At 43.4% G+C, this 14,352-nt stretch overlaps 1 protein-coding gene across 1 annotated transcript in view; it reads left to right on the top strand.

Moving 5' to 3' along the window:
* The first annotated feature begins 4,591 nt into the window (after positions 1-4,591).
* The window catches only part of ACTN2 (actinin alpha 2), a 50,876-nt gene continuing 41,115 nt past the window's right edge, over positions 4,592-14,352 (top strand). The window contains exons 1-2 of the mRNA XM_079971201.1: positions 4,592-4,997; positions 12,654-12,768. Coding sequence (XP_079827327.1) covers positions 4,869-4,997; positions 12,654-12,768 — 244 coding nt within the window. The 5' untranslated portion in view covers positions 4,592-4,868. The remainder of the gene's footprint in view (positions 4,998-12,653; positions 12,769-14,352) is intronic.

The following is a 14,352-nucleotide window of genomic DNA, read 5'->3' as shown; positions in this document are numbered from 1 at the left end:
GGAACTGTGTGTGTGTGTGTGTGTGTGTGTGTGTGTGTGTGTAAAACATCTCATTTGCTTCAGTCGGTAAAACCTATCAGAGTTGCTGGGCTCAGCCCACCTCCGTGCTTTGCCTACTGTCATTTTTATTCTTTTTGCTGCCAAAAAAAGGGGTGGGGTTTTTTTGAGGAAGGGAGAAAAAACTACTTGAGGGGCCGGATTAGGCCCCGGAACAAGGGAGTAGCCATCTCTGAACTAGGGAATAAGCTCCACTGAACTGTAGGACATAGTTTAGTAAAGACCCGTAGGATTGCAGGACTGCCAGATTAAACTCAAAGAAACGGGAAGATTTGGTTTTCTGCACGCAGAGAGAGAGAGGTCCCCATTAACAGCTACTTGCTCCCCTCCCTCTCATGAGCACACAGGCAGGTCACTGCATTAGGCAATTATAGAAAATGGCAGTCCTATGCACACTTCTTGCATCCGCATCCAATCTCTCGCACTCGGCATGTGCTCCCCGACCAAGTGGAATAAGAGGGGATGGATATGGGAATCAGATGCCTCCCATTCCCCATGTGAACTCATGCATGCTCGAACTGGGGGAAAGAAGGAAAGAGGGCTCTTTACACCTTATGGAGATTCTTCCATCACATTCACTCAACCCACTTAGGGAAGGATTGAATTCTATGTTTGCACAGTACTGCAAGGAAGGAGGCATTATTAAAATACAAATTAAACTTATGTGCCATCTTTCACAGGAAGAATGAGAAGCATTGAATCCCCAGGCACAGATGTTGGCTTGTATTGCTGCGATGATTTAGAGGGTAATTCACACTGTGCCTCCCACTTGTTTTAACCTTGGGATTACCCCATTAATCATTTTGCATGCTGTGACGCCAACAACACAGCACATCAACACTTCCTAACAACACATCTATATTATTGTGCATCTTTTTCTGAATAGAACAAGGCTGCCGCCTGATCATTTTAAATGCAATTTACTGTGAAAATGCATGGCTTCTAAATTTAAGAGACAGAGGTGACACATTTTCTGTGTTCAGTGAAGAAGTTCTAGATGAAGGAAATGGCGGGCGCTGGATAATAGGAAAAAGTGATAAATGAGAGAGCAGAGATTCCTAGGTGAGGATTTCACCAGAATGAAGGTGTAATGGAAGGCAGGATACTGCAATGCACCCAAGACAAGGAGACGAACCCACATCATTCTTGCCCACATTAAGTGGTTGTATCATGTGTCCATGAGAGACATTCCAGCATTCTCCACAACATTGCTAATGATAATGGAAACATAAGAAACTCCCCTGTGCCAATTTCCCCCCCTTTAGTTCATTGTGGCCCACTCTGACTGGCAGCAGCTACCATTTCAGGCAGATAATTTTTCTCATTACCAGATGCTTGCTTCTTTTAACTAGAGATAGCACGGATTAAACCTGTATGCAAAGCATGTACTCTGCCACTGAGCTGTGGTTCCTTTCCAAATCCTAGGATACGGGATCCTAGGATCAGAGACCACTTCACTGGTGCTCCTAAAAATACTGCTGTGTGTGGTCTGTTCATCACTAGAGAGGCAGACAGAGAGGGGCAACCGTTTTTTAAGACTAAATGGAATATGCAAAAAGGTTTAACCAGTGCTTTTTTTCCTAAAAAAAATATGTTTAGGGGTCCTCTCATTTTCCTACTCACATTGAAATACTGACCCTCAATGAGGCCAAACTTAGATTCACTTTAGGGGTATGTGTACCCCTGCGTACCCCCAGAAAAAAGCACTGGGTTTAACAAAATATATTCCATGCTATACTACTAGTTAATGCTGAAAGTGTTTTTAACTCTGCTAAATTCTCCCGCTGGTGGATCTAGGCGCCTGTGGGCAGATCTGTTTTCTACCTCCACAGATTTCCCCTTCTAGCTACATCCCAGTGATACAGTGAATATTACTTCAGAGGAGCTCCCAGTCCTCAAGGGTCCCTCCTTCGAGCACATGTGGGGTTGCATTGGAAAGTAAGCCCCAAAAATGCCTCAGGGCAGAATTCAACATAGTGCAAATTTCCATTTTCTCTTTGCACAGTGAAACATCCTGCCCCTCTCCTCCTGACCTGTGTCCCCTAAATCTGCTCTAAGGGTCCCCCTATCCTCTGAAGCAGATCTGGGGATGACTCAAGGAGGGGAGAAAGTCCCATTGGGTAAGTAGAAGTCTTCCCGCTTGGCACCATTATTTAGCTAAATATAGTCCTCAGTGAACAACCTTTGGGATACTATCCTGCAGAAATTATTTGAATGTACTGCATTTAAATGAGGGATTGCCAACAAATTGATTCCAGTTTTGGCCACATGGTCAAAGGGTGATGTAATTTACTGGCATCAACTTCTCAGACTGACTAGACCCTGATTGGACTCACTAAATCAGGGGTTGGGAACCTATGGTTCTTGGGCCAAACTTGGCGCAGCACACCTCCTCATTTGGCCCTGAACCACACACACCTGACGACTTCTTTATTGTAAGCTGTGGGGCAGGTAGAGATGTGACTGCAGAAAGCAGGATGGAACTAATAGAATCACAGAATTATATAGTGGGAAGGGACCCCGAGGGACATCTAAGTCCAGCTAAAGTACAGATCGTTCAGTTCTGCTTGGATGGTTCTGCCGACCTCTCAAAGCACGTCCGTCAGGACGGGGGAAAGATAAAGGCTCCTCACTCTTGCTTTAGATCAAGATGAGGCCTAACCAGCTTGTTTTCCTAGGGGCAGGGGGACATTTATTTATTTGCTTATTTTTATTTCATGAAAATTATATCCATCACTTTACAAAAAGATAAAACTGTAAAATAAGGCAATAATTACAATACGTTAAAACACACAGGAAGTTAAAATACTGAAACAGATTGTGATTCGTGTCAGCATCATGGTTGGCTTCAAGATTCATGGCTGCTGTCTTGAGCCAACCCCTCTTATGGACAAGGATACCAGGGCTGAGGGCGAGAACCCTTTCGTGGCCAGCTTGTGCTTCTGATAAAGATGCCAGGTAAGGGCACAGCATACTTTGGAACAGGTAGTGTGAAGTCTAGGTGGGGTTGGGCAGCCTTGGGCAGGATGGGTTCAGTAGGGATGTTAATGGGATGGAGTCAGCAACCATCCAGTCTGCTAAATTTGTACTGTAGAGATTGAGTCTAAAGCAGTGTTGAAGAGTGTGGCACATATTTCAAAATAGTGAAAGCACTGCGGGCGGGGGGGGGGGAGAGATTTTACTAACTACTGTATATATTTTAGACTTCAGACTGGCACTAGAAATCCAGGTTTTTTGCCCTTTGCTTATTATTCTGGAAATTTCACGAGCTAATGTGAAACAGAAATGCAGCTGAGTACACATGACTGTCTGAAAGCTTGTAATAGGTTATTCTAAACCCTGTCCTGGCCTCCCTTTCTCTCCCTCTCTGCTCCACACTCCCTCCCCTTGCATTCCCTTTGTAGAACCATTTTTAAAATCCTGGATGTGTCGCACCATTTTTTCCAACCTTATGCCAGCACTATTTGTAGTTTTCCACCTGTCACCGTGTGTATTACATTGTAAGCCTGGATGGTGTTTCTTCAGTTCTAGTGCCTTAACGGACAGGGAGAAAGACTGATTCACAGATCATTTTGGGGTAACCTTTTTTAAATTTAATAAGACTGCCAGAATAAGGCAGCAATGCTAAATGTGCTTGCATGAAAATTAGCTCCATTGAAATAAAAATGATTATTTCAAAGAGTATGTTTACAATTTAGGGTGTTGGTCACCTGTGAATAATTCCCCCATGTGGGGTTTTTTTTTTTTTTTGGTACAAATCATATGTTTATTTCCAAGCTTTTCTATGTAGAAATTAACATTTCAAAATACATTACTAATTATGGTACCAATCTAATTTCATTGTAGAGGCTTGTTGTTTTTTGAACTTCCCATATTTTCGAACTAAGCCTTTTCCTGATACTTAGCATCTGTATTGCTGTGAATTTGGGGGGTGGGCAGTAGACTGTATGCCTGGATCCGACAAGGATTTGATTGCTGGAATAGCCAGGCAAGTTTCTTTGTAACGGCCTATGTATGAGTCATTAAGGTAACTAAGGAAGTGGTTCTGTGCTAGAAAACAAATGGGTGGCACCCCTCTCTCAACTGTCTGTTAGAAAGACAAAGGCCAGAGTTGAGGTGTGTGAGCTAGAAGGTAGAAGCAAGAAAGCAGGCTGAGAAGCCAAGGAATAAGAGCCATGTTCTGCTTGAATCCAAGGGGAACTGCCTTCCTAAATCCAGCGTTGTTGAGTGGAGAAACCCCAGAGGTTCGGAGACTTTATCTCTAAAGCATCCTCTCTCCTCTTGCAACTCTCTCTCTCCTGATGTTCCTTAGAAAAAGGACAATAGGGCATGGCAGGCCTATCGTCCTTTTTCCTAAGATTGAAAATACACACGTCTATTTTATCCACTTTTTAAGGCGGGGGGAGGAGATTGTTCAGCCTGTTGAAATTCGGCTTGAGCATCTAAGGAGGGACTTGGGAAAAGAGGGGAGGGGGATGGATGTGGGAGGCAGTGCAGAGACACGTGACAAGGCAAGGGGATAAGAGGCAGAATCGGAATCAGCCTTCGGCACGAGCCAGGCTTCCTTTCGGAGAATCACAGTAGCAGTCCAGGGGCAGAAAGAAAGACAGGAAGAAAGTGAAGGCAAGCTCTTAACCTGCAACCTGAAAACTTCCCTCTCTCTTAGACACCAGCAAGACTTTCCTGCAGAAGAAAGAAAATAAAAGAAGACAGAATTGCCTGCCTGCCTGATCAATTTATTTTTGAGAACTTCTTATTAAGAGCCAAGAAACCTCTGCAGGTGTGAAAAGCCATCTGATTCTTAAAACAACATGACAACCCAAATAGACACTAGCATACATTATAACTATGAGTATGAAGAGGACGAGTATATGAACCAAGAGGAAGAATGGGACAGGGACCTGCTCCTGGACCCTGCATGGGAGAAACAGCAAAGAAAGGTCAGGAAAGATTCTTTACTTATTCACTGGATTTACAGTATATCCCATCTTTCTTCCAAGGAACTAAGGGTGGTGTACATGACTCTTCCCCTTCCCAATTATATACTCACAACAACCCTGTGAGGTAGGTTAAACTGAGAAATGTAAACTGGTCCCCAGAGACACCAAACGGGTGAAGTTTCATCTTCACTTGCTCAAGGAGCCTGTACACTTTTGTGCATGTTCTGTTCAATGTGTGATGAGGGATAGCTCAGTTGGTAGAGCATGAGACTCTTAATGTCAGGGTTGTGGGTCCGAGCCCCATGTTGGGCAAAATATTCCTGCGCTGCAGGGGGTTGGACTAGATGATCCTTGTGGTCCCTTCCAACTCTACACTTTGATTATATGATTATATTCCATGGTGTTGTTTTAAATGGCAGCTGTGAGGAAGGGGTGCTCAGGTTTGGCACTGTGGGTGGTGCCTGGAGAACAATTTGCTGTGGGAGGGAAGCTACAATTGGTGGCAATAACAGCAAAATCACAAACTTGAGAATGCCTCCTGTAGCATTGTTTAAATGAAATGAAATAAAGGGAGGAATTCAATGTCACGCTAAGGTGATAGTTCCACCAGGGCAAGCATTTTGGCTTGCCTGATGGAATGATTCCATTCCCCCCCCACACCTAGAGTGTGTGCTGTTTGGGGAGGGGTTTGTGGTCCCTCCCTGTCCCCAAGCCAGTTTCAGGGGGCACACAGGAGGAGAAAAGGAGGAAAGTTCCATTGTACGACCAGAATTCTTTGTGCAGGCTTCCACTGATGAAACTCATGAGTTGGATCCCAACCAAATAGAACAAAAGAGACTTATTAAACACAGTTAAATATTTAATGTAAAAAGTACTAGAGTGGTACCTCAGGTTAAGAACTTAATTCATTCTGGAGGTCCGTTCTTAACCTGAAACTGTTCTTAACCTGAGGTACCACTTTAGTTAATGGGGCCTCCCACTTCCACTGCACCGCCACTGCACAATTTCTGTTCTCATCTTGAAGCAAAGTTCTTAACCCAAGGTACTATTTCTGGGTTAGCGGAGTCTGTAACCTGAAGCGTCTGTAACCCGAGGTACAATTCTACAGGCATTCCCAACCTGGCACCCTTCAAATGCTTTGGGCTACAGCTCCCATTAGCACCTGATGGGAGTTGTAGTCCAAAACATTTGGACAGCACCAGGTTGGGGAAGGCTGGTGTAGTGGGGTTTTTGTTGGTTTGTTTTTAATTTAATTTATATCTTATCTTTCATACAAGGAGATCAAAGCAGAATACATTGTTCTCACCAGCCCCTTTTTATCCTCATAACAACCCCGTGAGGCAGGTTAGGCTGTGAGATAGTGACTGGCCCACAGTCACCCAGTGGCTGAGTTGAAATTTGAACCTGGGTCTTTCAGTCCTAGCCTTGTAATCTATTCTACAGCACACTTGACTCTAATTTCCCTAGGAAGTTCTCTTGCAAAAACCCCATGGAATTAAATGAAAACATCACAAGAGCAAAGAAGTAGCTCTTGTTTAGCTACCTTTTAATTTTTACAGGATTTCTATGGAAGAATTTACTCGTGGATAATTCCCCCTTCCCCCAATTTTGTTTGAAAATGCTTTCAGCTAAAAAAAATACTTCAGTATTTTTGAACTCATCCATTGCCTTCCATGGTGTTGACCATTTCCTAACATGAATTTGAGCCAGATCTACACCCCTGCTTCCTTCATCAAAACAACAATATAGATAACAAATTGATTCAAAGGTAATACAAAATGCAGTGAAACACTAGCAAAAGGCAACCAGCGTCAAAGAAAGGAAAATAAAAAATTAATAATTAAAAAGAACTAGGCAGATGCAGGAACTATACACATTAAAATTCCTGAGTAAATAAGTGTCTTAACCTGATGCTAAAGGATGGCTAAGCCAGCACTAGGCATATCTCTTTAGGGAGGGCATTCCAAAGCCGGGGTCCTACCTGCCCCATTGATCTTTCAAGAGACAATCTTTGAATTTACATGCTTCCAGTCAAAGACTAATCTGTATAAGGCTAGCAAGCTGATAGGATATAAAATATTTTCAAAGCAGTGTAACAAATTTGTTGTGAAATCTATTGGTTCCCTCTTATAGGAATGAGAAATTATTATAATCTGGACTAATCAAGGGTTGGTTCTGATTATACAGTTGATTTGCACCAATAAAACTTCTCAAACAAATGGTCTTCTCACCTGAAACTGAAGGTTTTTTTGAAACTTTTGCTTCAGATTTTGAATACAAACATTTATTAGCCCACAATAAAGTTTGTCATGCCTAAATAAATTTCCCATTTGTTTCAGTAGTGTAAAGCATGACTGATTTTCTTTGGATTGCAGCCTTATCTATCTGGATTCCCAGCAGAATAATTTACACTTATTTATTATTTTGATTTTCTGAAAATGAAGCATGGATTTTTAAAAACACACACACAACCTACTTATGTGATCCAAAAGACTTTCAGTAGCATGAAAAGATGCTACTGGCCCAAGGGAACATGTCATTTGCTTTTATAATCCTAATGTTTTGTGAAAACATTCTGGGTTTAACACCAATAATTAGACAATATTTCAGGATGCAGTTGAAGAAGCCACCCATCAATTTCAATGGAACATATTCTAGGTTTGCCATACGTCTGGAATATCCTGGACATACATGGAATACTGTATCTGAAAGCAGTGTCCTGGGAGAAATCGGTTAAATGTCTGGGAAAATTCGGCTGCAAAGCAACTGATGTCAGTAGTGTCATTTTTGCCGATTTTCCTTAAAAAAAAAAAAAAAAGCTTAAAAATGCCCAATTTCTTTGTGATTTTGCAAAAAACAACCCTCAACAACTTTTCTGTCCTGATTTTTTAAATATGGCAACCCTGTCTTGGCAAGTCCCACAGATGTGAATGGAGGCTGTGCAGCAGTAGTGCTAGCGGATTGCAACCATTATTATTTTCCATTGTCCTGAACCTTTGAAACAAATGTTAAATGGATGCACATGTCTATAAATAGTATCTGATAGACGGCATTCTTTTTTCCATGGCTTAGAGATCAATCTGAACAACATCCTCTCTCAGTAGGATTGATGGATTTGAAAAGTTCTGAGGGTGTCGGACTCTTCTCCATAGTGCTATAATAAGCTCCACAAAGTACATTCCTGGTGTCTGTATATATGGCGAGAAGACTGTAGCTGCCTGGTTGTTGAGCTTTGTTCAAACGAGTAATATAATATTGAACGGTGATCTTCAAGCAAGCCTGGCAGTTGGCTAGCATACATGTTCTATGAGACAATCTTGGAACAGGACAAAAATAAATGCCATTGTTTCTATTGTGGGCTGCACTCTCCAGACTTGCCATTTCAGGATATGCATGGTATGAGATCTGTCAACAGTTGCTGGTTACACATGATGACGTCCTTAGGACTACAATGGACGTGACGCCTAATTATAACTCCATCTCATAGGGTCTCATGGTCTGAAATAATTCAGACCCAGTGCTGGGGAATTCTCGGTTTCAAAGTTTTCTATAAATGTGGTGTGCACATGTAGGGCACTGCATAGAGTGTCAGGGGAATAGGTGGGAAACAGAAAGAAACTAAAGTTAAGAAAGATGGCAGATTTAATAAAACTGTCCCTGTATATGAAAGTCATTGTTTAATGTATAAAACAAGTTAATGAAAATCAGATCAATTAAAGTTAGATTCAGCCACTCTTTAATACAGTGATTTATTTTAATTCATTAATAGGGTTGATTCACACCACAACCTTATCATGTGTCAGAATATGTTTACTGGGAACTGCAAGTGCAAATCAACACAGCTCCAAATGTGCATTCAGCTGCATTGTCTGCACTAAAGATGCTAGTGTGGCCACTTAGACATTGCAATTTTATTTTATTTTTTGCAAAGGTTGCAGATTTGCACAATATTGCATGTACTAATTTATATGGGTGAAATCCAATAGTGCCTGTATGTGAGTGGATTGAACTTTTGTTTGCACAACAGGCCTCCTCTGCCTCCTCCCTGCAGCTTCCAACCACCTGCAGAATCTGGTCCAGAGTAGATTTGGTGAGCAGAAGAGGCTGTCAGGGAAAGGAGAGGAAGGGGAAGTTCTAGTGTGCAAGCAGAAGTCTGCCCAAAGGGTGTATTTGCAACTGAGCGGTAGTTTTTATCCTCTTTTTTTAAGCAGTTCTCTTTTCAAGCAGGCACACTTGCCCTGGTACATCCACCAGTAAGGGTTTAGGCCGGGTCCCCTTGGTTGCAAGATCACTATCCCTTCTGCAAAGCTTCTGTCAGCAGCAGCTGCCTGAATCTGATCCTTTTCCAGGGAATTTCAGTTGTGCTTGCAGTGCTATGGCTTCTGAGCATTGGGAATGTATAGAATAGTCTATTAATAGTTTACAAACACACTGAGAGTTTACGTGTTTGGACCACTTTTTTGCATAAATGGAGCCACAGACTGCTTTCTAGCGCAGGGGTCGGTCCCATACTTTTTTAGGCCTTCAAACACATTCGGAAATCTAAAAAAGTGGTGTGGGCATCTCAAAATACAGTGGTACCTCGGGTTACAAATGGTTCGGGTTACAAATGCTTCAGGTTACAGACTCCGCTAACCTGGAAGTAGTACCTCGGGTTAAGAATATATCCTATGATAATGCATTTTGGTTGCCCGATTGGAGAGATGTGTATGCCTTTGGGCAGCTCTGACATTTGTATGACTGCATCGTATCTTACTCTAGAACGTAAGAGCTGTACCTTTTGTTCTGGCATGCATGCGGCCCCTAAAAGGTTTCTCACAAGGGAATGTGGCCCTTAGACTGAAAAAAGAAAAGAAAAGAAACTTAAAACTGTTGTGGTATATCCTGATATCCTAGAAAGGCTTTGGCTTTTCCTGTGTCTTCTGTTGGTAGCACACTTTTAAAGATGTGCTCAGGTGTGTTTAGCTTGAATGGGGGGGGGAGGATCTTTGTGAGACTAAGTGCAAAAATTGAGTTTTCCTTGTATTTGCTTGCAGCATGGTTGCTACATGGACTTCCAAGTTCCACCTGGCGTTTCACTTCCATCTGATACCCTGCTCTGCTTCTATGTGTTGAGCAGTGAGGGAGGGGCATTTGTTCTGTCTAATTAATGCAATACCTTTTCAAATCCTAAAGGATTAAAAATGTGCAGGGCACAGTGCTAGATGTTGGCCACAGCTTGATCGCTAAGACCTGAGCATATTTTGAATAGTTGTGCAATGACTATTAATAGAATAGATTAGTCAGAGACAGCAGCTCATGCTCCCAGTCCCAGCACATGGAAACAGAATAAAGGGATAGCTCAGTTGGTAGAGCATGAAGGTCTTAATCTCAAGGTTGTGGGTTTGAGCCCCACGTTGGACAAAAGATTCCTGCATCGCAGGGGGTTGAACTAAATAACTCTTCTGGTCCCTTCCAACTCTACAACTATATGATTCTATGAAAGGCTCAAGAAAGAGGACTACATAGCACAAAAGGCAATGGAATTTCCTCAGTTCTGCACATTTGGCTTGTTGGGCTTTTTAGGTATTTCATTTCCCATGTTTCCAGAATTTGTTTAAAAGCCTTATGAAAACTCCTCAGCATTTTAGTGTGTCCCTCCCCTAATTACACATCCCTGCCAGACAATTTCTCCAAACGTAATTGTCAGGGACTCAGCGGGAGCGCAGGGAGGAGAGGAGATGGAGAGCGAGGGGGAGCAATCCGAGGGCAGCGTAGGAGAAGATGACAGCAGCCCGATAGATTCCATGAGCCTCTCCAGCGAATCGGAAGATTCACAGAAGGGGGCGCCGATGGGCAGGGCAAGGGGGGACCCAAGGGGGACACCCCAGAAGCAAGGGGCCAGCGGGGACTCCCAGAGCAGCAGTTGGAAATCAGGACCAGCTTCCCCACCAGAGCGTAGTGGGGGGGAGGAGTCCCAGGTATCAGAGCCCATATATGTACCACCAGCGAGAGACGATGAGTCAGGGTTGGCCACGCCTCCATCGGAGAGCGAGGGAATGGTCAAGAGGAAAGCTGCAGGCTGGGCGCGCGCGCCAAGTTCAAATGTACAGGCGAGCGGCACAGAAGGTAGCCCGGATAGGGAACCAGGTCCTAAAGCCCGCCGGAAGGAGGGGGAAGAATCATCAGGGTCAGCGTCAGAGGAGTCCAGAAAGGATGAGACCCTAGCGGGCAGGAGGGCCCAGAGGAGAAAGGAACTTAGGAAGAGGTGGAGCAAGGCGAGAGTCTTAAACTGGTGTGGAAGGGGCGGAGACTCAGACGGGACTTCGCCGGTCTAAGGTCGAGACGTAGAGCTGCGCGCTGCGGCTTTAAAATGGAAACTGAACCTCAATAAAGACTTTTGTACATAACTACAGCCTGGCGTGGGTCCTCTGTGAGCTGGGACCTGGAGGCAGCTCTGACAGTAATACATTTGTGTATGTCATTTTTGCTAATACATGCACAATATTTGGGGTCTGCCCTGCTTTTAATAGCAGCACTGATTCTTATGGCACTAGGTGACTGAAATTGTCACTTAATAGTCTACTCTTTTCAAACTCCTATCACAGAATCGGCTTGCACTGCATTGCCCCTCCCACTCTCCCTCCTGGTAAGCAATAGTGACCCACTAGCATAGCGGCTCTGCTCCACCAGGCAAACTACTTCTGTTCCACCATGTCGTGGTTTTTGAGGTCTCTCAGTGGAAGGAGACCCTGCCCGTTATAAGCAAATCTCCACATCTGTTGGCCCACTTTAAAGCCACTTCACATGCCACAAGTTTAGGCTGCAATTCTATACATGCTTTCTTTGCGGTAAGCCCCAATGAAACCTATGGGACTAAATTCCAACTAGACATTTATAGGATTGTTGTGCCACTAGTGTGTACACCACATGTAATCTATAGGATGTACCGTAACAGGTGAGGCAAATAATGTGTGTTGATTTCATATGTGTGCTATGAGGGCAATACAAGGTATCCAGTGGAGGCACACAGCATAATGTGTGACGGGATGCTTATTATGTACATAAGAATGGTAAAATACCATAAATGGCCTTGCTATTGATAAATATTGAGGGGGACGCGGGTGGCGCTGTGGGTAAAACCTCAGCGCCTAGAACTTGCCGATCGTATGGTCGGTGGTTCGAATCCCTGCAGGGATGGGTGAGCTCCCATCGTTTGGTCCCAGCTCCTGCCCACCTAGCAGTTCGAAAGCACTCTTAAGTGCAAGTAGATAAATAGGTACCGCTTTATAGCGGGAAGGTAAACGGCGTCTCCGTGTGCTGCGCTGGTGCAGGCTCGCCAGAGCAGCTTCGTCACGCTGGCCACGTGACCCGGAAGTGTCTCCGGACAGCGCTGGCCCCCGGCCTCTTAAGCGAGATGGGCGCGCAACCCTAGAGTCGGACAAGACTGGCCTGTACGGGCAGGGGTACCTTTACCTTTATTGATAAATACACAAGACATATATTTCATGCATTTGTCAACAGCAAAGCTAAACATTTAGGAATGTTAGCATCTTCACTTAAGCTGTAGCATTGCTTTGAAACTAAGTTTCCTAAAAAAAATTATCGAAAGCTCTAACATTTCCTGTTAATAGCTGTTTACCATCTTTTCCTAACACTCTTAATCTGTGATTGCAGACATTTACAGCATGGTGCAATTCCCACCTACGGAAAGCAGGCACGCAGATCGAGAACATTGAAGAGGATTTCAGGAATGGCCTTAAACTGATGTTGCTCTTGGAGGTCATTTCAGGTTAGTTTTAGAAGGCAGCAAATGATATGTATCTTGTCAAAATGTATTTCGCCATCGCTTTAGAGGCAGGTGAATCTATTCCTTTTAGTTTCTCCTGTTTTCCAGTATTAAATTCAGTTCTTCACATTTCCACATCAGTTTATGGCATGTGCATGTGTGTTTTTAAAAGTTGTCATGAAAATGCCTAAGACACACATTTTAGCAAAGTGTCAGGGACTGGGCAGATGAGGAACATTGGTGGAGACTTCCACCCCAAGAGACTTCCAGGCAGGAGGAAGATGATGATAGTATGGACCCAGGTTCTTGGTGGTGGCGAACAGGACACGCTCTAGAAGAAGAAGCAAAGAGCTGGGAAAAATGGAGGGTGAAGAGCAGGAGAAAGCTAGCAGATGCTCTAGACCTGAACAGAGACAGGATTCAGAAATGAGAGAAACAGCACAGCAGCCAGTGGGCACTATGTCACTTGAAAGCCTGGTAGAACCTCCTCCTTTTCTAAGGATCAGGCGATTCCTTTGCATCTTAGAGCAGAAGGCTGAACAGAGACAGAAAGATTCCATTGCCTGCCACTGTAGGCAGTAAGGAGGGATTTGGAAGCTAGGAAGTACCGCAAGGGGGTGGGTGGAGCGGACACTCTGAGCAACATCTTGAGAATGAGGGGAGCATAATTCATGCTCTCGCTGTGTATTCTGTTGATTTAAATAAAATAACTGGAAGAAGCTCTCTACGTCTCTGATTTCACTAGGCAGCTAGCCTGTGAACTGTGACACAAAGCAACTTTCCCTAATGTCACGCATTTTTATGTTATTTTCACCAATATATGTGTGTTGTGCATTCTATACCTTAGCATTTGCATTTTTGTACATGTTACTTGGCTGGAGAAGAATACATTTTTTAAAGGGTCTGTCTGATACTATACTGATACTATGAACTGAAAGAGTAATTTAAACTAAAGATGCTGTTGAGTATTAGTTTTGTTCCTTTTTTTAACTTTGTTTTGTTTATTTGCATATGTCTATTGTGTGTGTAGAGAGATAGACAGGCAAAGAGTTGGCCCACTTTTTATTGAACCATTTCATGTAATGACAAAAATTACAAGACAAAAAATGGCTTTAAAAGCTGCATACCTGGATTTTTTAAAAGGGGCAGGATAAATTAATGGAGAATAAGGCTATCAAAGGTTTCTACTCCTTTTGGGTATATCTTACCTACAGGACAGAGGCAATATACCTGTGAATATCAGTTGCCAGTGAGCCTTGGCTTGTGGGCTTCAAATAGCCATCTGGTTGGCTACCATGTTCTTATGCCTTGGAATGGTGTAGCCAGGATGGGCTTGATGCCCTTCTGGATCCTTAGAGCACAATGATAGGATGAGCTGTGAATTAGGACTTCAGTGCTTTATTATTAATAGTAAAACGCTCCCAAGTGCTAACAAAAAATAAGCTGAAAAGGGAGTACACAGTTTATTTGACATATTTTGGACAGATAGAACAATTTTGCATGGGGATTTTTGCTCCTACACAAAAAAATCTCCAAAGTGAGTCACTTTTATACTTGCCTTTAGGGAGGGGAGAATGGGCTCTGGAG

Source organism: Podarcis cretensis (assembly GCF_951804945.1).
Source record: "Podarcis cretensis genome assembly, chromosome: 3".
Classification (NCBI taxonomy): domain Eukaryota; kingdom Metazoa; phylum Chordata; class Lepidosauria; order Squamata; family Lacertidae; genus Podarcis; species Podarcis cretensis.
The sequence above is the reverse complement of the archived record's forward strand: the minus strand, read 5'-3'. Positions and strand labels throughout refer to the sequence as shown.